Source organism: Trichechus manatus, unplaced genomic scaffold (genome assembly GCF_000243295.1).
Source record: "Trichechus manatus latirostris isolate Lorelei unplaced genomic scaffold, TriManLat1.0 scaffold00138, whole genome shotgun sequence".
In the NCBI taxonomy this organism is placed as follows: domain Eukaryota; kingdom Metazoa; phylum Chordata; class Mammalia; order Sirenia; family Trichechidae; genus Trichechus; species Trichechus manatus.
In genome coordinates, this window is record NW_004444074.1 from 7,273,802 (window position 1) to 7,299,415 (window position 25,614).

Here is a 25,614-nt window from a genome sequence, read left to right on the forward strand (position 1 = left end):
TGGACTGGTTTGTTAAATTTGCTATTTTAGAGATTTAAAAATCAGAACCCTCACTAAATGGTATACCCATCTAATCTTTAGGTTATTCACAGTCCTACAGTGGTTATGAGAATCAAAAGCAGAGTTCTTATGGCCAGCAATCTTATAATAACCAGGGACAGCAAAACACGGAATCATCAGGAGGGTAAGGAAACAGTAAAAGTACTGACATTGTGTTGGACAGTGGACATAACACTTTCGGTATTAGGCAGATTTCACCGACAAACTCCTAGTTGTTAGAAAAACTTTTTTTTTCAGAAAAAGTTTTGATAGTGTTATTTCTCAATTTTGTGGCATGGGGAATCTGGAAATTGACACAGCATTGTAATTTGATTCTTATAATTTGTGTTTTGTAAAATTACTGCTTAGCTGTAAATGAACACACGTGATTTAAATGTTAGAAAAATTTGGACCTATTCTTTACATCTGAAATTAAATAAAAACCTGCCTGTAAAATGAGACTTCGTCATTATCTACCTTTTTATCTCAACTTTATTTTTGAACTATTTAAATGTATTACTTTTTTAGGGACAAAAAAAATTAAAGCCAAAACCCATCCATATATGTCAGATCTCCTAAAATACATTTTATTTGGTAATATAGCTGGGTAAATGTTTACTAACAAATTTACAGATTTTATAAGTTTTTTTTTTTTTCAGATTTCAAGAGCCTGTACTTGTTACTAATTTTGATAATAGTAACTTAACTTTTTTAAATTGTGCTTTACATTTTATGAAATGCTTTTGTATTCTCCAACCTAATTGATCCTCAAATACCAGTATGAGATAGTGTCGGTAATTTATTTCCATTTTACTGAGGTAAAGAAAAGGTTAATTTTAAATTTAAAGAGAATTCTTTGATAAGGGTATGTTTCTGGAAGCATGACATATAAATGTAGGTCAAAGAGAAATGTTAGGTTGGGTTTGACAGCCATTTTAAAGTGAAGTGCTAGGGTTCTGACCATTGTTAATTGTTGCTTTCGGTAGGGGCCTGGTGAATATGCTGATCTTTGTTAGATCGTTTTGCTGCAGAATAAGATGTGAATACGAGTAAATTATGTGTGCAAATGGTTAACTTGCTAGGCTGCTAATCAAAAGATCCACCCAGAGGCACCTTGGAAGAAAGGCCTGATGATCTGCTTCTGAAAAATCAGCTTATGGAGCACATGGGGGCGCCATGAGTCGGAATTGACTTGATGGGAACTTTTTTTTTTTTTAAATTATGACATCTTTTTTGTCCCCCCCCCCCTTTTTTAAGTAAACATATTAGAACTCATATTCAATTAAGTTGCCATTCAACATTCCCACCCTGAGAACAGGTAATTAATGTAGCCATATTGCTCAGAACATATGCTTAGGATTTCTCTTTTGGAATTGCATGAAATAATAAGGAAGTAGTTTCATTAGTTGGTAGAATTCTTTTTAGATTTAAAAAAAATAAAGCATCACAAAGCAAGTTCCTTCCTCTTACTCACCAGACTTAAATATAAATGATTTATTACTGTTTCTGAAGTTTACTGTTAGAAGATATATCAAAGATGTACTGTAGGTTCTGAGGTAGATCTGTACTCTAGGTTCTAAAGAAAATTAAAAAAAAAAACTCCAAAAATATTTTAAGAGGTGACATTGTTGTTAAAAAACTAGCATATATAGAGCTTTTCAGTGTAACTGTTAAAAGGAGTCACCACTCATTGTGGCACATTTGTTTAAGAATCAGACACATTGTACTTATGTGGCATTTTTAACTTTTTTTTAAATTTAAGGAGATAGTGACAACCATAGTGATTTATTGCATCACTACAATTTTTAAATGTGCATGTGATTTTTCTCATAACATGGCACGTCTTCAATGATACAGAAATTGTCATTTGACAGGCATTCCATTGACTAAAAGAAGATTTTGTAGGTAAAAGAGCTAAATATTTATCATGAGAAAATAGTATTTAATATGGCTGAAGTTTAGCTGGTCAGGCCTCTTATATCAGTCTTAATTGGCTCACTATTGGTAAACATAATCCTGTAAATTTCTTAAGTTCTTGATTTCTGTTTAGCCAAGGTGGAAGAGCACCTTCATATGACCAATCAGACTATGGTCAGCAAGATTCATATGACCAGCAGTCAGGCTATGATCAACATCAAGGCTCGTATGACGAGCAGTCAAATTATGATCAGCAGCATGATTCCTATAATCAAAACCAGCAGCCCTATCATTCTCAAAGGGAAAATTACAGCCACCATACACAAGGTAAGATATATTGATTCCTGCTACTTTTCTTTTTCTACCTCATAGAATTACTTGTATATTGAGTTTTGGATTAAAAGGCTCACATAAGATTTCAGCTATTTGTAAAAATTTGAGATGACCTTGAATATTTTCCTCTTTAATGGTGATCAAAACGAGTTTATTAGATTTCTGTTTCTGAATTTCATGGAGACTCCCAAATGGTCACATGACTTTGGTGGCTGACTACCTGAATTTACTTTGTCTCAGTTAGCACTGATTACTTGACAATGCTGCTGCTACCAGTTCCTTTTGATGGTCATGGTATACTTGATTTGGGAAAATTATGATCCCATATTAGCTTTCTCTAACCTCATCTAAGGAGGGCAAGTCATTCATTCCTCTTGTTTTCCCACTGCACATTGTATATACCACTGATATTTAATAATCTGTTTACACTTCAAGGGCAAGGATCTTGTTTTATTTTTATTCATTTTTGTACCTTCAATGTCTAGCATAGGGCTTGGTTCATAGTAAGTGCTCAGTAAATATTTGTTGAATAATTGACTGGATAAATAAGTGAATGGTAAAAGTAGAGGCTCATTAAATGAATATCTCCTTTCAGTTTGAAAATCCAGTTATTCCCTGTGCATGTTTGGCTTACATTTAAATGTTTTGAGATGAGGAAAGTAATAACTTTTAAGATTAGGGCTGTGCTTTTTATCTAATTTACCAGTTCTTCTACCTAAGGGTATACTTTAATTCAAACTCTTCCAAATTATCATTTTGCTAATCTGACTTTAGCAGAATGGAATTTGATATAATTTGATACAGTTCTTAAAACATATAGTTCCAGGTGGTTTTATGATAACTTGCATTTGAGTTCTTTGCACATGTAGCATTTTCAAAAGAACATAATATGTGACTTAAAGAGCCATTTAAGCTTGTTACGCGAAGCCTTTGTCAGAAATGACAATGGTTATGTACTTATGTATGTATTTGTTGTTTTCCTTTTTGTAGATGACCGTCGTGATATGAGTAGGTATGGAGAAGATAATAGAGGATATGGCGGGTCACAGGGAGGAGGTAGAGGGCGTGGGGGATATGACAAGGATGGAAGAGGTCCTATGACAGGATCAAGGTAAGTATTTAGGTGTAAATAACTACATTTCTTTCTTTTCTTTTTTTAATTTGTTACTTAGCTGGTTTGATTCCAGCATCTAATTTAGTTAAGAGGCTTAAAAAAGAGATTATGTTGTTGAGAAGAGGACAGAGATTCAAAATTTATTTTCAGTCTTAAGATGGCACATAAATTACTTCAGAATAGGCTATGTTAGCAGTTAATTTGTGTGGTGTATCTTCAACACCAGTAGAGAAAATTCCCCTACCATGGTTGTGGTTAAACCACTTGACTATGTCTCCTACCAAAGCTAGAATCAAACTCCTTTACAGGATGATCTGGAAAATCCAAGTGTTCTGTTTGTAAAAAAATAACAGGTAAGTGAACTGTAGATTGGAAGATAGGCCATTCTTTAGTCTTGAATCCCCTTGGGAAGGGAAAGTGTGTAGGAGGCAATAGCAGAGTGTAAAGGTGGGATTGGGAAATGAAAGATTTAATGTACGTGAACTATTTTGTCCCCCTTTTTAAGTGAATAATTATTGAAATAATTCAGTGCAGCATTGTGTATTTCGTCTAGACTGAGTTCTTGGAGAAAAGAATGACTTTTTGATTCAGGTTTTTTTTTTCATTGCTAGTATTATCAGGTTTTGGTATTCACTTGCAGCATAAGTTATGAAAATTGGTTTAAAAATTATTTTTAAATGTATCTGTAAACTTAGCCCTTTGGCTCTAAAAACAAAAATGAAAAAGTAGTCGACATTTATTGTCCCAAGATGAGGTTTGCAGATTGCAGATTTGTGTGTAAAATACACAGGCTTTATGTTCCCTGGGAACTGAATTTGTCAGTGGCCCGTTAACAGATGCTTAACTATATACTCATACCAGTTCACTCTTTTGCTCTTTAGGGACTGAGTGTCTGTCCCCTGTGGTGACCTGGGATATAAAACCAGTTATATACAGCACTGTTGTTTCTTCAAGTGAGCCAGGAATTTAATCTCAGTAACTTGTATTTCTCTATTCAGTGTACAGTGCTTTGATACTGTGGAACAACTAAAGTCTAAACATAATTTAGTACATTTTATAATACTTGGACGTTAAAAGTCTTTTGATTGATAGCTAAAGTCAGTTTACTAAGGTAAAACAAATATATTGTATGCCTCTTCATTATCAAAGAGAGTAGTCTGCCGTCATGGATATGAATGAAATGAGCAATGTAAAGTGACATGGTGCTTAACCTATAGCTTCCCTCCTACTTCACACAGAACCCCAAACTAGGTAACCAATTTTTTAATTTTTCTATTAGTGGGTTTTAGATAATTGGGCACCTTGAAATGGTATACATTGTATAGTACATTATAGGTTTAATTTTCTTTATAAGGTAGTTATATTCAAATGGGTTGTCTATTAAACTATGTCCTTGTCTGCAGAGAATGGTAGAATCCCACCTTTTAGGGGGAGAGGGATGAAAAAAGGCAGGGAAGTTGTTAAAAACAAATTTTCATCTGTGAGAGATAACTCATCTTAGAGTCAGAGGGCTGAGAGGACTTGAATGATCCTCCTGATAAAGGAGGGAAGGACCATCCATACCTTAACCAACCCAGAGGTCCAATTTTTAAGTACTCTTATAACCTCCTTGACAATATATTTGAGTATAATTTGTGGCCCAGATAGTGATTCATGAACTGAGTTTTTTTATTTTCAAACCTTTCTGTTTAGCCTTAGAACTCCTTTAACAAAATCTTATCCAGAAGTCCAATATATTAGGTCAAAACAATGCCGATCTGGTTGAATAGGGGTATGGTGGGGGAGGGGAGATCTATAGCCAATGAATAGGGTGTTCATGCAAGGCCTTTTTTAGAAATCCATGTGGATTGATGATTAGATAATTACTCCCTATATCAGGGTCAGCAAAGGTTTAATGTAAAAGAACAGATAGTAAATATTTTAGGCTTTTCAAGCCATACAATTTCTGTTGCAGCAACTCAACTTTGCCCGTAAAGCGCCACAGCCGACCTTGACAATATGTAAATGAATAAATGTGGTTGTGTTCCAATAAAGTTTCATTTGTGGACGTTGAAATTTAAAGTTTGTAAAATTTTTATGTGTCACATCTTGCTCAAGATGTGCTTTGTTAAATAATTAAGGTAAAGAGTTTTTGAATTCAAATTCAGATATCCAGTTTTAGGTTTTTTTTTTTTTTTTTCCCCTGACACCTAGTTTTGCATTTAGGTATCAAAAATATCCAGACATTTTTCATTAGTCTTCATCAGCACTCCCATTTGTGTTTCTAATCATCTTACTTAAAAATAGCAAGATTGTAAATATCGTCCTTTGGGGGACTGTTTGAAGAGTATCTGATTAGTTGTATTTATATTTAAAGAAGAAGGGGCATAGTTTATGGATGAGAGTGGGGTCTGTGTTAAACGATGGGACATTCTTAGATTGTTTGATAGCTTGACTGAAGGACAAAGTAAGATCAGAAGGATGCCGTCAGCTTTCCAAATATGGAAGAGAGATTTGTGAAAATTATGGGGACTACAGGAAATCTTTTTCTTTGAAAAAAGCAGTTGCAGCAAAAAAGATGGTCATCTAAAATTGCTCATTGATACCTTAGTGGATTAAAAGTTTAAGTTCAGAAATTCTCCCAGTGTTTTTAACTTCAACATTGTGATTACTGCATTGCAGAATTGTCTACCAGAACATCATAGATATTGTTTTTCATTATTAGTATGTGTCAAGCTAAGTAATTGTGTAGTTTCATGCTAATATCTCAAGCCTAAAAAAAGTTATTTTGAATTTTGAGTGTCTTCACCATCTGACAAGAATGATTAGCTCCCTTAAATACATACATATGTTCTGGTGGTAGTCTAGAACAGTGCTGTCCAATAGACATATAACTTAAGCCACATGCGATTTAAAATTTTCTAGTAGCCACATAAAAAAAAAAAAAAAAAAATCCCCAAAATTAAACAGGTGAAATTAGTTTTAATGATATATTTTATTTAACCCAGTATATATTCAAGATACCGTGTAATTAATATAAAGAATAACTAATGAGGTATTATACAGTCTTGTTTTTTATTTTCCTAAGACTTGGAAATCCATTTTGTATTTTACATTTACAGCACACCTTAGTTCAGACTAGCCACATTTCAGATGTGGCTAGTAGATACTGTATTGGACAGTGCAGTTCTAGAATGATGGATTTTTGCCTTCCTAAAATGTTGGTAAATGTTGAACCCAGAAAGCCGTTTTACCACACATACGTGACATGGGAGTAAAGAAAACATAAATACAGCTGCTGTCGGGAATGGTATTTAAATCCAGTGAGCCATTTACCTTTGGAATTAATGTTGGTCTTTTCCTCAAATCCCAAAAATTGTAATCTGGATTTAGTAGTATGAAAACTCAACAGTGGCACATTTTTAAGAACTAATCTCTTAAACAATTTTTATGTGACCCTTTTTTCTCTAGTTAATTTTCCAGGAATAAAGATTCCTGCATTGTCCTTTTATTCCTTGGTAGTTTTAAGCCTTAAGTAGATACATTTAAATTTAGATTTTAAAAAAATTAAAATTGAGAATAGAGATTCTGTCAAAGAATCTGTCTTCTCTAAATATGTAATGCTTTAACAGTGAAAAAACTCTCATGAATCTACCACAGGGTAAGCTGATCTTTGTGGTTTTGAACTTGGAGAACCGTCTTCGTGGTTGAGTCAAATATACAACTGGTTTTTTTTCATGCAGGGGGGCACTCAGTCATAAAGTTGAATATGCTTATATTTTGTCTCTGTTAAATACTTCTACTACTTCACTTTAATATGTCTTTACTTCAGGTCTTTCTGTGTACATGTTTGCTTTTTATGGGAATGAAAACAAATTTGTTGGTGGCAACATCTTGAATTATAGATATTGAAGTACCCTTTGTGTCTTAATTTGCTGACGAGGTACTCAGTATGTGGAAAAGGGACTTGTAACTTGACTGTAAGGTTTGAAAGAAAGATTGTTAACTGTAGTCCTATCTTCTGTTACTATTTAGTAGTAAGTACTGCTTGCGGTTTATTTAGTAAGAAAATGGTTAAAACGTTTGAACTTGAAAGAAAGCTTCACATAGAATTAGAGATCATCCAGACCAGTGCTTCTCAAACTTCAACGTGCATATAAATTACTTGGGGATCGTGTTAAAATGCAGATTCTGATTCAGTAGGTCTGGGGTGGGGCCTGAGATCTAGTATTTCTGAGAAGCTCCCAGGCTATGTCCATGCTGCTGTTCCTTGGACCACCCTTTGAATAGCCAAGGATGTAGACCTTTATTTTGTAAAGGAGGAAAACTGAAGCCCATGGAGAATTACTGACTTGTCCACATTTTCATGATTAATTAGTAGTAAAGACTATAAGATGAGTCTCTTGGTTTGAAGACCAGTACTTTTTCCAGTGTGCTGTGTTGTTTCCAGGTTTATGGCCATTGTGTTGATACCAGCTGCTTTGTTTTCGAAGGAAATGCTTAGTAAAGATGGCTTGAGTTAAAATGTCATTATATGGAGGAATAGGAAATTTATAAGCCTATTCAGATGCCGGTTGTTTTTATATCCCTTTCTTTCTGCAGGAGTATGCCCCCCTTTTTTTTTTGTTCAAAGTTATATTCTTGGCCAAAATGAAAATTATAGGAACTAGCTTATGTATGAAATTGCATTATTTTCCCTCCTTGTGGCCAGGTAAACTATTTGATACTCCATTAAGATGACAGCAGAGTAATTAAGAGATATCTCTTCTAGCACTTACTTGTGAAAATAGTGACTTCAGTTTCTTTTTTTAGAAGTTTATTCTGGGTGCTTTAATCTCCTGACATAGGAACTTGGGCTTAATATTGTTACTAGCTCTTTTCTCTCTCATTAATGATCATGTTCGAAGAAATCTGAGGTATCTTGTTTCTAATGATAAGATTTCAGCAGTTTACTCTCAAGAACCCTGTTGGTTTTTCTTTTGTAATGAGTTAAGCATGTCATTTAGAAGTGTAGGGAGGACTTGGGTACTATTACAAAAGAGAGATCTTAGAGACTTAATAGGAAGCTGTATGTATATGAAACTGTATGTGAATGTGTTTCACATTGTCTTCATAGCCTTGAAGTAGCTTTATTCTCCTGCTTTCAAGAAATCAGAATAGAAAGTTAAAATGCATGTGTCTGTACCTAAGCTAGTTGCAAGGGAAAAAATTTTTGGCATCAAGGTAATAGATTTATTATAAAGAGAGAACGCTTTCTCACTTAGAGTGATTTTTCTCGGAATGGCTCAGAATAGCCACCTAGAAGGTAGGGTGATCACAAAAGCAGAGGTTTTAGTTCTTGGGTTATAGTAGAAGATTAGATATCACCATCTGAAAGCTTTTGGTATTTTTTGTTCCTTTGTCAGCTCATGGTTTGAATCTTGAAGGATTATATAATTCAGTCAAGAGAAACAAGCTTTTAATGCACGGCTATTTTAAGAGTTTCTCGATAAGAGAAACCTTAGATTTTTACATAAAGCTATGTGCGTGAGCACCATTGACTATCTGGTGGTGGAAATTTGCCAAATCAGGACATTGTCTTGTGGGTAGTGGTAGTACTAGAGTATGTTGCATTCTCTAATGTGTTCTACTGATCAGTGTGCAGAGCATTTGGCAGCATGGTTTAGTATCTCTGATGTGAAGAGATGTACTATATATTATAGTGGATATGGAGTAGGAGGGCAGTTTAAAGTTATACTTTCTTTTAGTTTTCATTTTATCAGATTTCTGAATGATTTGAAATTTTAGGCCTGCTTTCATTCAGGTTTACTTTTGTGCATATTTGTACCTCACTTTTTTTCTTCATCTCATAAAACCCACTATTTGATATCACAATAGAACATAATACTCAAGTTTTTACCTCTCCTATTCTGCTATGAAAATCTTAACTTGGTATTGTTCTTCTAGTCTTGTTCTTTTTTCTCATATTTTAAAAATATTCCCTTGGAAAGAATACTTGCTCTGGTTTAGCATTTTTTATGCTGTGCCTCCAGTTTTAAGTTATGGTTTGAATAGAATCCCTCTGGCTTGGGGTTGGGAAGATTTTAAAATAAGAGTATATTAGCTATATTATGTAGTAAGCTTGAAAAGGTACCCTTGTGGAAATAGATCCTTGGGAATACACTTAGACGGAAACAACATTTTGAAGTCTTTGAAATGGAACTTACTGGAAAGTTAGAGGTGCTACTGTTTCCCTAGGCTCTCTACTTGTGACAGTTAAGTGTAGATTGAGCCCAGGGCTCAGCACATTAGAGACTTAAGGAAGAAATCATTTCTTCAATTTTTCCTCTGCAGTGGTGGTGACCGCGGTGGCTTCAAAAATTTTGGTGGTAAGTGCTGAGTATCTCAAAATGTTTCAGTGGAAATGCTATATGAATCTAAGAGCCACCAATATCCCGCAGATGCAGTCTAAGCCCTTTCTTACTCTGTTGAGGCTGGTGTGTGTTGTGTGCTTAAAAACAATTATATATATACACATATATGTATATCAAAGTAAACATTAAAAAGGCAAAGTTGATTTCTTAAACAGTCCAATGGATTTCTGCACTGTGAATTTGCATGAAAGAGTCTGGTGACCAATGAGACCTTCACTGAATTTTGAGAAAATGTTTTTGTATAAAGGTAGCTGACATGGTGTTCATAAATTACTAGGGTTTTCCAATCAGCCTTCACAACCAGAACTTAACAAAAGTGATACTAGCATAATGCCAAAGTGGCGGGTGCTGTCTGGGACAAGTTTAAAGAAACGTTGACATTCATCTTATTTCTTAAACTTTTAATAAAAATTAATTTATATATTTACTTTGTAAATCTGTGATGGTTGACCTTCAAGGATTTTGGAAGTATTGACTTTTCATGCCTTGGTTATTATTACTATTTTTTTATGTTCTCAAATGAGCTCCCTTAAATAGCGTTTTTGTTTTCCTTTTCCCTTAGGTCACAGGGATTATGGACCCAGACCAGATGCTGGTAAGGTTTATGGTAGTTTGTGACTTTGCATTTAAGAGAATGTTAGTTTTGGTTGCATTTTTTGAGTGGAAAAGTGTGTGTGTGTTTGGAGGGATTAGTACAGGAGGAAGAATGAATTTGACAGTGCTACCAAAACTAGGGAGCTTCATTCTAGAGACACCAAAAATAAACATTTAGGGGGATTGATTGTATAACTTGCTGGGGAAAATTGCTCTTTGTGCTTTCCCATGTTGTTCCTTTTCTTTTTTGAAGAAATGTGAATTTTTGCTGCTTGTTAGCATTAATCATATAGTTACTACAAATCAGATTTAATGAGAGAATTGGTATCATTGGAGAATTAGAAGTAGAAAAGTTGTGTTTAAGAAAGTATCAAATTGGATAGTCTTCTTAGTGGGTCTAAGAAACCTGAGTTCATACATGAGAGACTTGTCTTACTCTGGGCAGAGGTCACCGATTTCATGTAGCTTTTTATTTTTAAATGAAATTCAAGGCTCCACATTTACTCATGGAGACTTTTGAAAGTTATTTGAAGTTATTTTTTGAGCAAAAAAATTTTAATACATATTGAAATCAGAACTTTTGTTTTTATTAAGATGCCAAAGTATTCTATATGGATGGCAATTTCTGAATTATCCCTTGATGGACTGAATTTTTGTACATCTTTCTTACTTTGTTGTACTAATCCAAAAGTGTGCGTGTAAGGTAAGGTATGTGTACAGGGTGCTCCTACCCTCTGGTATATACAAAGCTTATTGCAATGAATGAGACACCAGCAATTCTGCTTGGCTTGCTTGAAAGTCCAGAGTATCAGATTTGGGGAATTTTCTTATAGAGAGCCTTAAACGTACTGATTAGCCATAAAGAATTAAAGCTCTCCAGAGAAGGGAATGCTAATTTGTGCTAACTCTCTTCATCTCTTTATGAGCCTTAGTCCTGTATCTAAATCTGAAGAGTGAGATTTATAAAATCCCTTAAATTGGTGTATGTATCTCACATAGTGGTGGACTTAATCCACTTTACCTTAAGTTTAGCTGTAAGGCTTGATCTACAACCAAATAACTATTTTGACCACTTTGCATGTCTGCGTAAGGTTCTTATTATTGGTCTTTCTATTCCTTTTGGTTATAGAAACAGTTGAATATCAGACTATAAACCATTGTTCTTGATTTCTGAACAGGATGTAGTAAAACCAAGGAATATGTAACATTAACCGTAACTTTTTTCCCCTTTAGATTCAGAATCTGATAATTCAGATAACAACACAATCTTTGTGCAAGGACTTGGGGAGGGTGTGTCTACTGATCAAGTGGGGGAGTTCTTTAAGCAAATAGGAATTATCAAGGTGAGTAAGAAGTATGAACTTACGTTGAAAAGCTCATAATAGCATATTCCGGTTAAAATATGTAGATTACATAATAAACCTGTACTCCAGTAAGACTTGTGTCTTAAAATTGCTTAATGCACATGCTTACCTATGTCTGTGGGCCTTAATTTGCCAACAGATGTCTTCCTTGCTTGTGTTTGCTTTTCTTCCTTCCCTTAGTTTACCTTTCTATAGCTTACCTATGCTTTAGTTTCCAATCCTAGGCTTGAAATCAGGGCTTGGAACCCCTGCTGATAATTTACATTCCTAACAAGTTGCCAGGTGATGCTAATGCTACTAGTTAGGGACCAGTTCTGAGAACCAGGAGTAGAGCAGTGGTTTTCAAAATTTATCATACATTAGATCACCTGGGGTTCTTGTTAAAATGTAGATTCTGATTCAGTATATCTAGGGTGGAAATGCAAGTTCTCAGCAGGAGTTCCAACTGGAATGAACTGGTTTGAAGACGTGCTCTAAATCCCTACCTACCTCCAAAAATTGTGAGAACGAAATGAGGTTGTGAGAGCATTCTGTAGATTCTGAAATGCCAGTCAGTATATGTAAACTCAAGTTGTTATTAAGAACCTTTTTTGGTATTTAAATATCTATGCTACATATTAGCCCAATATATAACGCTTTCTTTCATAATTGTTTATTGTTAAGTGTCTTGTGCAACATGTTTCATGTATGTATTTCTTATCCGCTAGAAAGCATCGTTTAGAGCGGTGTTAAGTAGATTGTAGCACTTGTCAAAATCAGATTGCAGTTGTCCTTGTTTTGGTGTCTGTGTACTCATTTTTTTCCTTTTTGGGGTGTTACAATTTTTTAAAAAAATTAGTTACACAAGAAATATGTAAAAGTGCACAGAATTCTGTAAAGTAAAAATTCTCCCTTGTCTCCCATCCCCATCCCAGCCAAATTTCAGTCTACTCCTTAGTTGTAACCTGTTGACTTGCTTAGTAAATATCCTTCCTGACCTTTTTCTGTGTTGTACAAGGTATCTATTTACATGAAGCAGTATATGTATTTATTTTTTGTGAGCTTAAAGAAATTATACATGGATAAAACAATCTGCTATGTGTCATTTTTATAGCTTGGTTTTTCACTTAGTGTAGCTTGGAGAGTTTCCTTTGTCAGTACCTATAGATAACTTTATATTGGGTGCATCGTATTTTCTAGTGCAGATTATCTAAATGGTACATGATCACTTATTTTTAAAATGCTATCTGACACCAACTTGTTTTTCCCTCAGACAAACAAGAAGACTGGAAAACCAATGATAAATCTTTACACAGACAAGGACACGGGGAAGCCAAAAGGGGAGGCAACAGTGTCGTTTGATGACCCCCCTTCAGCTAAGGCAGCCATTGACTGGTTTGATGGTATGCCTCATCATATAGTTTTCAACATGCAATTTGGATAAAGTTATCTAATGTTGAAGTCAAAGTATGTTCCGGAATACAGTGGTTATATTCATGTTCTATTAAGTATGCAGGTCAGAGTTTGTGTGTGTACCATTAGAAATGAGATGAGCTGTACCCTTGTTTGTCTAGAATATTTCCTTGTATCATGCCTTGTGCTTGAGGCCATCTTAGCATAGGTATAGCGGGTTGGCCTGGTTGACTCTATATTCTTTTAAGATCTGGATTAATTTTTCTTCAGATACAAAGCTAGTGCATTCTTAGAAGAAATAGCCTTATTTTTTCATTGAAAATATGGGAGAGTAGAAGAAAGGAGTGAAGCATCCATAGTCCTTTATTCAGAGATAGCCACTAATATTTTGTTAACTTTGCTTCCAGCGTTTTAAAATAGTTTATATTCCAAACACAGTTTTGTCTCATGCTTTAACCATTTTAACCTAGTCATTTCCCCATGTTTTTACAGACTCATGATTTTTGTTGTACCCTAATTTAATAATAACACTTAACTGCATATTTATGGTGGTTTATGGGCTAAGCATGGTTCTAAGAGTGTTATGTGCATTACTGAACTTAATCTTCTCGGAAACCCTATGAGACATATGCCGTATTATTGCCCTTATTTTTCAGATGATGAAACTGAGGCATAGAGAAGCTAAGTAATTTCCAAGATCATAGAGTAAGTGGCAAAGTCAGGATTCAAACTCAGGCTGTCTCGCCCCACTGTCTCTAAAGTACTTAACTGTGCTGTATTGACAGACACTTAAGGTCCCTTTCATTTACAAGATTATTGCACACGTGTCCCCCAAAACATAATTGCATAATTGCAATTCTTTACTTCTTCATAGATGAGATAGTGATACTCTATTTGTCCTCACCTCCATTTTCTTTACTTTTTTGCACTAAGACTAGGCCCCATCACCTTGCTCTTGAAGACTAAGTCCATTCTTCCTCACTTTTCTGTTTTTTTCATAGTTTCTGTGAGTCATAAAGCAATTAATTTTGCTCATGGAATGTTAAAAAATTATTGTGGCTTTTACCCACAGGGCAGATGAGCCTCTTAAACCTAACTTCATAGTTTAGATATTAAAAAACCTGTTGCTGTCAAATCGATCCCGACTCGTAGTGACCCTATAAAACAGAGTAGAACTGCCCAGTAGGGTTCCCAAGGAGCAGATGGTGGATTTGAACTGCCGACCTTTTGGTTAACAGCTAAGCTCTTAACCACTGCGCCACCAGGGCTCCTACCAAAAAAAAAAAAAGAGAAAACCCGTTGCCGTTGAGTCGATTCTGACTCATAGTGACCCTATAGGACAGAGTAGAACTGCCTTACAGTGTTTCCAAGGAGCAGATGGTAGATTTGAACTGCCGACCTTTTGGTTAGCAGCCGTAGCTCTTAACCTCTGCGCCACCAGGATTTTCACCAGGGCTCCTAGTTCAGATATTACCAGCTCCTATTACAGTTGTTAGAATACTGATCCATGAGTTGCTTCCTGTGTCAAAGTGCTTGTTCATACCATCTGCATCATGCGAAGCTGCCAGCCACAATCATTAGGGCTTTGGTTAGAAGCTACGCCTTCTGGATTTATAACTGTTTTATGAATCCTTGGGTACCTTTTCCTTATGTATCAGTTCTTTTGTTTATGTTAAAGTGAAACAGTTCCTTTTGTTAAGACCAGAATATATGTGTGTGTGCATGTATTTAAGTATACACATACTATATTTTTTAAGATACTACTTGCACATGGTAAAAAATTCAAATGGTACAAAGGCTATGTAATAAAAAATGAGTTTCCTTTCTACCTTTGACCGCCAGTGATCTCTTTTCCTGTCCTTAGAGGTAAGCACAGTGGGCATGACATATACACACATATGTATGTGTATATAGATATACACATGTGCAAGTGCATATATGCTACCTTTAAAGAACATGAATAGTAGCGTAGTACACCATATTGTTCTACATTTGGCCTTTTTTATGTAAAAATATTGGGGGGGGGTGTGTGTGTGTGTTTGTAAGTCTAGTAAGAAGTGACTATTTCCCAGTAGCTAATCTGTATTTAATAGATTGTGTCATGCTTTTGCACTGTTAAACCTTGACTCATTGGAGCACTAATGTATTTGCATTTCTGTGAGGATACATTTCAGTATGCCTTATTTCTCTGAAACTGAAAATTTCCAAGATGGTTATATTTTTATTGGGAAGTGGAGGTGTGGACTAGGAACTTCGGCCAACTTTTTTTCAAAACCATTTTCTTTTTTCTTAGGAAAAGAATTCCATGGCAACATCATTAAAGTGTCCTTCGCCACCAGAAGACCTGAATTCATGAGAGGAGGTGGAAGTGGAGGTGGGCGGCGAGGTAAGATATTCATTGTTGATAGGCCTGGATACTATAAAAAGGGTTTGAGTTTGAGTCCATGTTCCGTCCCAGTTGCTACCCTTTTTTCTCCCTAAGTATTTTTTCTTCTGTCTTAAAATGAGGGTAGGTACTGAATAGGAGATTAGGTATATAAGAAGGTAGTGGGAAAAGGTTCCAGAAATCCCTTTGGAAAGCTATATAGCAGTTTGTTGTTCACCTGGAATTCAGGAGGCAATTGTTTAAATGATACCTAGTTACGGGGTTAACCTGACCAGCTTTTAAACTCCCTATTATAGTTACTGCTAGCTTATTTATTTATATTGGTTCCAATTCTGCAAATTTATAATATATCTTCTTATTTAACCTTTCTCACGTATTCTCAAACTAAGCAGGTATTATAGAGAATAAATTTTGATGTTTTTTAGTGCTTTGTTTGCACTGCATTGTGGGCCTGTGGTCCCTTCCCACGTTTCCTATGTTTACTAAATAAAGCCTGAAATCAAAGAATTACAAAGTTCTGCCATAAAGGGTTAGTTTTTTGGGGGCTTCCCAGTTACTGCTGGCACTTGCTCTTCTTTCATCTGCTGCTTTTCCTCTGCTTTGTTAATATCTGCTGCTGATTTTTCTCCCCTCTTGCATTCCCCCTTCCCTTCCCCCAGGCCGTGGAGGATATAGAGGTCGTGGAGGCTTTCAGGGGAGAGGTGGAGACCCCAAAAGTGGGGACTGGGTTTGCCCTAATCCGTAAGTATCCCATTTACTTGGATGGGAGTAGGGTTGGGATTAGGGTTGGAGGTTTGCAGGATGGGGTTCTGAATCTGTTGGAAACTCTTAAGAATTATTTTTCTGCTTTCTCAGGTCATGTGGAAATATGAACTTTGCTCGAAGAAATTCCTGCAATCAGTGCAATGAGCCCAGACCAGAGGATTCTCGTCCCTCAGGAGGAGGTGGGTCAGCAATTTAACAGCATCTACGTGGTGCTAGTCTTCTGACTGCATTAAGGAGGCTTACATTATTCTGCTTGGCTAATTGGTTTGTATTTCTACCTTACAGATTTCCGGGGGAGAGGCTATGGTGGAGAGAGGGGCTACAGAGGTCGTGGGGGCAGAGGTGGAGACAGAGGTGGCTACGGTGGAGACAGAAGTGGGGCCGGATATGGTGGAGACAGAAGTGGCGGCGGTGGCTACGGAGGAGATAGAAGTGGGGGTGGCTATGGTGGAGACAGAAGTGGGGGTGGCTATGGCGGGGACAGAGGAGGCGGCTATGGCGGGGACAGAGGAGGCGGCTATGGCGGAGACCGAGGCGGCGGTTATGGCGGAGACCGAGGAGGCGGCTATGGCGGAGACCGAGGAGGCGGTTATGGTGGAGACCGAGGAGGCTATGGCGGAGATCGAGGAGGCGGCTATAGTGGCGATCGAGGAGGTGGTTATGGTGGAGACAGAGGAGGCTATGGTGGAGATCGAGGAGGCTATGGAGGAGACCGAAGTGGGGGGGGCTACGGAGGAGACCGTGGAGGTGGCTACGGTGGAGACCGAAGTGGAGGCTATGGAGGAGACAGAAGTGGTGGCGGCTATGGAGGAGACCGAGGTGGGGGCTACGGAGGAGACAGAGGTGGCTATGGAGGCAAAATGGGAGGAAGGTGAGTATCACTTGGTAACCTTTTTATCTCTCTGCTCTTAGATTTTAGGGTCTGAGCCTCTTGGTCACATTTGTTAATTGTTTGACTTTTTGGAACTTGAATTTCCCATTGGCAGCCCTCTTAGAGAAGATCCATTTACTTCCCTGCTTAGCAGTTTCTAAAATTGATTTTGTTTTGGAAATTCTTATTCATAAATATTTGGGCCTATGTGTAGGTGTGTGTATTACTCTCCTTAAAGCAAGAGATAATTGAGATGCAATGATAATAACTTTAAACTGTATTTAAATCAGGGATTCTTAATCTTAAGTGAGGGGAGAACACACCTTTTACAGGGGGTTCTTTATCAAATCACATGTGCTGCGCTACTGGTGTCTCTCTGGAGATTCTGGTAATACCTTTTCCAGATGAAAATCACTGATGGTGCTACTGGTGGGAGTGTGTTGTGCACATGAGTGATGTAGAGGCAGAAAAAGTTGAAGAACCAACGATGTAAAACAGCTTCATTTATTAAACTAAATATCTGTCTGCCAGAGGCAGTATAGGGTAGTGAGAATTTGTATAGCATATGGTTAAAAGCATGACAGCAAGAGACTGACTGGGTTCAATCCTGGCTCCATAACTTACTACCTTTGTGACCTTAGGCAAGTTACTTAACCCTTCAGAGCATCAGTATTTTCATCTGTAAAATGAGGCTAATAATAATAATAACAACAATAATTCCTCCTTTGTAGAGTTGTATTGGATTGCTGTAACAGTTGCTGGCCCGTAGTAAATACTGTATAATTGTTAGCTATTATTAATAGTCTGCCATCTATTGAACACTTCTTACTATGTGGCAAATAATGTTAAAGTGTCTTCATATACTTTAGTTCTAGTCCCTCTGTCAACCCCATGTGGTAGATACACTTTCTGTTTTACAGACTCAGAGACGTTTAGTAACTTTCCCAGGTCACATAGTTAATCAGTGGCAGATCCAGAATTTATACATGAAAATGTTTGCTTGCTCATTCCACTCTTTGCTGTTAGAATTGGCACAGTCTCTGACCTCCTGAAATACCTCAGTGGTTTGGAGTCCTTCTAGGTGGAAAAATTTTGAGTTACTGATAGAAAAGCTTTTTCTGGGAACTTTGTGGGTCTTAAAGCTGATAAATTAGTCAGGCATTTATTAAGCATCTTCTGGGAGGCTAGAAATATATTAAACACGGTCTCATCCTTACAGAAATTTATTGTCTAGCGGATGCCAATCATCAGCACCCTGAAGAAGTGTTTAATGCTCCCTTGGTAGAAAATTAGAATTTAGTGTGGCTCTTTATTTTTCATTCCTAGAAACGACTACAGAAATGATCAGCGCAACCGACCATACTGATGACTGTTTTGAATGTTCCTTTGTCTCTGACATGATCCATAGTGAAATTGCCAGAGTTTTGCCTGCTGCTTTCCTCGTGGCCTCTTCTTGGGTAGTAAAATTAAGTGACATTTGGATTTTTATTTGGGTGGGAGGGCTGGGACAGTTTTTCTTTTAGAAATGTCCGTTGAAATTTCCCCTTTTAGTTTTAAAGCTTCTCCTTCCCAACCCTTGAAGCTGAGTGCATTGTAAAATATTGCCAAAATGGAAAGTGTTTTGTAATACTGCAATAAAGGCTGCTTGTTTTGTGGACTTTTGTACGTTAGTGCATTGTTGTGTCACACTCAGGACTCAGGTATAGCAGACTCTAACCCTAAAGAGTTAGGAAACCAGTAACCTTCTGATCTAGTAAATTAAAATGTTACTTTCAACATTATTTGTTGAGCTCCTACTACGTTTAGAATAGTTCTCAAGAATGACTACAAATCAGAATCACTTGAGTTTGCTAAAGTTACAGATTCCTAGGCATCACCTCAGGTCTGCTGAATGGGAATCTTCGTGGGAGGTAGGGAGTAGGACTGGGAATCTTTATTTATGGCAAGCTCACCAGGTGATTAAGTCAGTTTGATAACCAGTTTGCATTGAGAACCATTTATTTAGGGCAGGGTCCTAGATGCTGGGGGTATGGAGATCTAAGAGCTAGAGAGGAAAGGTAAGGATTCCACGAGTTGGGGTTAAGATAGCAATGTACATGATATGTTATTTGGTTTTATTAAAAAACTATTCTGCCCCTATTATGGCTAAGGCACTGGACCAGATGCTAGATACGTTGCTGATCAAGTAAATAGACAACAGATAGTTTGATAAGCGTTCCAATAAGGGTAAGTACAAGGTGCTTTGAGGGCTTATTGGAAAGACACTTAATATAGTCATATGAGATCAGTGAGTCTTGAGGGAAGAGTAGAAATTGGTCAGGTAAAGGGGCTAGGGTGAGGAAATGATTTTCCCAGAGGAAACTAATGACATGAGCAAATCAGGAGTTAAGAGACAGAGTGGGGAGCAGACTGTGCACCTTAGGAGGACCATGTGAAGTTCAGTTACCGCAGGGAAGAATTCAAGGGTTAGCATACAAAAGATAAGACTGGAGAAGTGGACAAGCTTATATGATAAGGCCCTTGGGTTTTATTTTTCCCTTGACTCCAAATCCAGTATACCAGTTGCTGTTAAGTCAATTCTGACTCATGGCAACTCCATGTGTTTTCAGAGTAGAACTGTGTTCCAGAGGGTTTTCAATGGCTGCGATCTTTCCGAAGTAGATTGCTGGACCTTTCTTTCGAGGCACCCCTCTGTGGATTCAAACCACTGATCTTTTGAAAGCGAGACATTAAAAGATTTTAAGCAGAGGAGTGTCATGATCTGATTTGAGTGACATAAATGAAAGATGGTATGGCTACCTTGTAGAGAGTAAATTGCAAGGGCGGGACTAGAGACGAAATGGTAAGCCAGGTGAGAGATGACATTGGCCTGGGCTCAGATAGTATTTTGGGAAGGACATAAGTAAATAGATTTCAGAAATGAGGTAAACTTTGCAGGATTTGGTATGGAGTCCAAGGGGAGGGAAGATTTGTGGCCTGGATAACTGAGTGGATGTGGCACTGTTAGTTGAACTAGGTAGGACACACTGGAAAAGGAACAGGTTTCAGGGTGGGGTGGCAGAATGAATTCAGTTTTGGGCATGTTGAGTTTGGGGCACTTCTGAAACTTCGAAGTAGAGACATCCAGTAGGCAGTTGGATGTACAGATCTTCAGCTCAGAAAAAGTCGCATTCAGCACCATGTTCAGCTGGTTTTCTGCCTTACTGACCTCTCTGTCTCCTTTGTGAGCTTCTCCTATACTTGACCCTTACATGTCGAAAGTTTCCTAGGGCTTGTTCTAAGCCTGTTTCTCTCTTCTGTTTACTCTCATTTTTTCCCTGGGCAATCCCATTCAGACTCTGGCTTTAAATACCATTTAACACAGGGATGACTGCCAAATTTATGTCTCCAGTCCTGACCTCTCCCCTTAATTTTGGATTATATCCATTTGCCTACTTGACCTTTCCACTTCGATGTAAAATGGGTGCTTAGAATTTAACATATACTAAGTAGAATTTTTGATTCCCGCCCCCAAATCATTTTCTTCCTAACCTCAGTGAATGTCTCCACCATCCACCCAGGTCAGATCAAATCAAAAACCTAGAAGTTATCCTTAATTTCTCACTTTCATTCATTCTGTACATGTAGGTCCTTTTATGTCTGCTTCTAAAGTATATCCAGAAACCATGTTTATAGTCTTGGTTACAATCCTGGTATGAGCTACTATCATATCTCTTCTGGACAATTGCAGTAGCCTACTCACTGGTCCTGTACTTCCAATCTTGCTTTCTAAAATGTTTTTTTCACACAGCAGCCAAGTGATACTGTAAAAATGTAAATTAGACCATATGTCATGCCTCTGTTTAAAACCCTTTCAGTGACTTTCTATTGCAAGTAGATTATAAATTCCTTACCCTGTCTTACAAAGTCCTATAGGATCTGGTCTGTGCCTCCCTCTCTAACCTCGTATTTCTCCATACTTACCTTGGTTCAAACACATTGGCCATGGTTCTTGATGGTACCAAAATATGCTTCTGCTTCAGTACTTTGCATGTGCTCTTTGCTTTGTCTAGAATTCTCTTTCCTCAGGTATTCACTTGACTGACTCTCTTCGTTACAGTGTCAGAACATTTTCTACCCTTCTTTCCTCCCAGGTCTTCCCTGATCATCCTATCTAAAATATCGTCCCTCTCCCCAGTCATTCTCATCTCTTGTAATGTCACAGTACTTAACCACTCTTTGAAATGATCTTTTTGTGGTGGTTCATTTATACCTTTCCCTTATTAGAATATAGGCTCCTGGAAAGTAGGGAATCTTGTCTGTTGTTCACTCTTCTACCCTAGTGTCTGGAATAGTGTCAGGCACAGAGTAGGCACTCCATGAATATTTATTGACTAATTGAATGTATTAGAAATACAGATTTGAGAGTCATCAACATATAAATGGTAATGGAAGTGGTGAGTGTGGATGTGATTAAGATTCTAGAGCAGTGGTTCTCCATCTTAGCTGTATACTAGAATCAGCTAGTAAGTTTTTGAAGAGTCTTGATTATGAAGGGTAGTTGGAGGTGGGGTGAGATGAGAGGAGGAGGTAGCTAGACAGGGATATGGGCTTTGGGAGGTTATTTTTAAGATGGGTGGGAATTGAACATGTTTATATACTATTTGGAAGGAAATGGGGATAATTGATGTTGTAATCCATTGACGAGATGGCATTCAGAACCCTGGTGGAGGATTTGCCTTAGAAGAGAATGCCTCTTGCATTGCAATTCGAGGGAAGGATAGGTGCAGATGCTAATAATAGTAACAAATGATCAACATTTATTGGGAATTTACTGTGTGCTAGTGATGTATTAACTCCTTTAACTTTTACAACAGTCCTTTGAGGCAAGGAGATACAGGAAACATTTCAAGGAAGAGATGGGTGGTGTAAATGATTTTGGTTGCCATTGGGAAGTGGATTTTCCAGAGGGTACAGTGATTAATGGAGGCACAGAGATTAAGCAACTTGCACATGGTCACATCTCTGGTAAGTGGCAGAGCTAGGTTCTAACCCAGGCATCTGGCTTAACTACTACATTCAAGGAAGCTTATAGGTGACGTGGCAGGAACTTGAGGTAATTCCGTTTTTTTTTTTTCCTTTTATTAAGTATAATGGTCTACTGAGAATTGGAGGAGTGAAATGATAGAAAGTTTGAAGAGACTAGGAGATTTGAAGATAGCAGAGAAGGTTTGAAATAACCACTGTGGGGAATAGGAAAGTGTTGTGGCTAGAAATATAAAATTGCCAAGCAACAGTAGGGCTCAGTTAAGGTAGGAGGCAAATATTTTGGGGGCACCAGTCTCCATGGATATATGATTTTTCTCCAGCTTTGATCATCATTCTGGTTATAGGAATGGAGACAACTTGATTCAGAGTAGGGATTTTACTGACCAGAGAGATGATAGTGGAGGTGTGAGAGTAGTGAGGATAGTGTTGATGGATCATGGGGTCTAGGCTGAGTAGGGAGAAAAAATGTTAACGGGGCTCGTAGAATTTAGAGAAGTCAAGAGCTTAGTGTTACTTATGAGATTCAAAGAACTCGTAGTGGGGACAATAAGAGCTGGATAGATAGAAGGTTTAGGTCAAAAAGTGGGATATTTAAGATTCTAGAGATGGAGTAATTCCTGGGGATAACAAGGGTTAGGTGTGGCCATTGAAGTGGGTAGCTGAAGTGAATGAAAGAGAAGGCCTTTGTTGTTGAGATAAAGGACTGAGAGGCTGGATGGTTGCCCAAAGGGAAGCCATGCAGGTGAAGGCAAGACTAAGTCAAGTTCAGGCAATGAATGAGAGGAAATGGGGAAGTGGGGCAGAGGGTGGTATAGCTGGTTGTAGAGCAGGAACTTCAGAGGAACACTGATCTTTCTATAAGGGTGCAGTACAGTGGTGACATTGGAAAGGATGTTGGAGAATGAGCAACACCAGAGAGATTTCAGGAAGAGGCCTCTTCAGGAGAGAGCCTGATTTCAGTTACAGCAAAGAGGTGGATAAGAATGTTCAAGAAACAGATGGAAGGTGTAGATGTTTTTGTTTGCCATCAGAAAGAACATCCATAGAGCCCATTAGAAAGATTTGGGGCAGAAGAGCTATAAGAGAGGGGTTTACATTTTGGGTAGTGTCCAAGGATTGGTCCTGCCTTAGTTTCCTAGGGCTGCTGTAACAAAATACCACAAACTGGGTGGAACAAATTTATTGTCTCACAGTTCTGGAGGCAAGAAGTCCAAATCAGAGTATTGGCATGTTGATGCCTTTTGAGGGCTCTGAGAGAGATTAACTGTTCCATGCCTGTCTCTTAGCCTCTGTTGGCTCCCAGTAATTGTTGGCATTCCTTAGTTTGCGGTTATGTCTGCCTCTGTCATCACATGGCTGTTGTTCCCTAACTCTGTTTTGTTCTCTTCTATAAAATACTACCCAGTGGGATTAAGACTGACCTTATTTCCAAATAGTCACGTGAAGACTTCAGTGTAACTTTTTGAGGGATTCAATTCAATCCTTAACAAGTTCCAACAGATCCTGATGTTTGAGAGGAATGGGCATCTCAAGACTCTGGGAGAAACTGGCTGTGGCTTGGATTAAGCATGTTTTTAAGAGTGTTTGATCTAGGCATCTTTCGCACTGGAAAGACTCTAGTATATTGATGGTGGGTGCTCTATGAAGACCTTTATGCCCACTGCTGTCTTCAGCCTTCTGGTAGGGATTGGTAAAATTAGACTGGCGTGCTATTGGGCAGAGACTGGTATCTGGTTGACTAATAAGACATTCTCTAAAGACACCCAGATATGAACAGGGAGAGATTGGGAATCTGCACGCAGGATTTTGGAGGAGTTGAGAGCCTGAATTATGCAGGTAAAATTTGAGTTGCTGTTAATAAGGTCTTGTTTGTACCCACAGGCTTTTTTTTTTAATTGCACTATAGATGAAGGTTTACAGAACAAACTAGCTTCTCATTAAACAGTTAGTACATACATTGTTTTATGGCATTGGTTAACAACTGCACGACATGTCAGTACTCTCCCTTCTTAACCTTGGGTTCCTTATTACCAGCTTTCCTGTCTCCTCCTGCCTTCCACTCCTTACCCCTGGGCTGGTGTGCCCGTTTAGTCTTGTTTTGTCCTATGAGTCTGTCTAATCTTTGACTAAAAGGTGAACCTCTGGAGTGACTTCATTACTGGGCTAAAAGGGTGTCTGGGGGCCATACTCTCGGGGTTTCTCCAGTCTCTGTCAGGTCAGTAAGTCTGGTCTATTTTTTGAGTTAGAATTTTGTTCTACATTTTTCTCTTGCTGTATCTGGGACCGTCTATTGTGATACCTGTCAGAGCAGTCAGTGGTGGTAGCTGGGCACCATCTAGTTGTATTGGACTCAGTCTGGTGGAGGCCATGGTAGTTGTGGTCCATTAGTCCTTTGGACTAACCTTTCCTTTGTGTCTTTAGTTTTCTTCATTTTCCTTTCCTCTTGAAGGGGTGAGACCAGTGGAGTATCTTAGATGGCTGCTCACCAAAGTAGAATGTAGAACATTTTCTTTATAGACTGTGTTATGCCAGTTGAGCTAGATGTTCCCTGAGACCATGGTCCCCACAGCCCTCAGCCCAGCAGTTCAGTCCCTAAGGGAGTTTGGATTTGTCCATAGAGCTTCCATGACCTTAGCCTGAACAAGTTGGGCTGGCTTTCCCAGTATTGTGTACCTACAGGCTTTTGAGGCCCAAGAAAATTTAGGTTATGTTGCTCTTGACCCAAAGCTGCAGAGAAGGGGGTAAGATGGGAGGAACATCTTTCTTCTCTTTGGTTTTTGTGCCACACAATTAGAGGGTTCCCCAGGCAATGCTGTTTGTGAAAACACTCAGTATTTACTTACAGCTCTATGAGGCAAAACATGATTCTGGAAGTGGTGGAGCAGGTTGGGAGATAAATCTGAGTGATACACACCATGCCAAATTCAGAATTCCCATTCTGACATCCAGGGCTTTTAACTGGTTATACTATTCTAGAACCTGAAGTGAAGGGAAGTAGAAGACCTTTGAGCTTCTTTCTATGCTTGATGAAAAGAACTTAACCTCCCATTAGAACACTCCAGTAGGATTGGGAAAATATATACTGGGGTGAGAGGAGTCAGTCTTTTTTGACCTCTGGTGGTCATAGGCTCTCATGACAAGCCTGAAGAAGGGAAGGAAGAGAAAAGAGGTTCACATCTGAGTGCTTACTATGTAAAGTTAGGCACTGTTAGACTTTATATTATTATTTAATCCTTATAGGAACTATCTGAGGTAGTAGGCATTATTCTCTTCATTTTATAAAAGGTGAGGAAACTGAATCAGAAAAGTTAAGTAACTTTTCCAGAGTCAGAGATCAAGTAAGTGATGAACCCTAGGATTAGATTTCAGATTTGTCACACCCCAAAGCCTGGGCTTTTCCTTCTTGATAGAAGATGTAG

General features: G+C 37.9%; 1 protein-coding gene across 1 annotated transcript in view; it reads left to right on the top strand.

Annotated features, from left to right (window-relative positions):
• Window positions 1-19,806, top strand: part of TAF15 (TATA-box binding protein associated factor 15) — a 28,713-nt gene extending 8,907 nt beyond the window's left edge. The window contains exons 5-16 of the mRNA XM_004385461.2: window positions 82-184; window positions 2,090-2,283; window positions 3,280-3,400; window positions 9,716-9,750; window positions 10,358-10,390; window positions 11,623-11,732; window positions 13,006-13,135; window positions 15,439-15,531; window positions 16,191-16,272; window positions 16,387-16,475; window positions 16,582-17,167; window positions 18,494-19,806. Coding sequence (XP_004385518.1) covers window positions 82-184; window positions 2,090-2,283; window positions 3,280-3,400; window positions 9,716-9,750; window positions 10,358-10,390; window positions 11,623-11,732; window positions 13,006-13,135; window positions 15,439-15,531; window positions 16,191-16,272; window positions 16,387-16,475; window positions 16,582-17,167; window positions 18,494-18,533 — 1,616 coding nt within the window. The 3' untranslated portion in view covers window positions 18,534-19,806. The remainder of the gene's footprint in view (window positions 1-81; window positions 185-2,089; window positions 2,284-3,279; window positions 3,401-9,715; window positions 9,751-10,357; window positions 10,391-11,622; window positions 11,733-13,005; window positions 13,136-15,438; window positions 15,532-16,190; window positions 16,273-16,386; window positions 16,476-16,581; window positions 17,168-18,493) is intronic.
• Window positions 19,807-25,614: the final 5,808 nt, after the last annotated feature.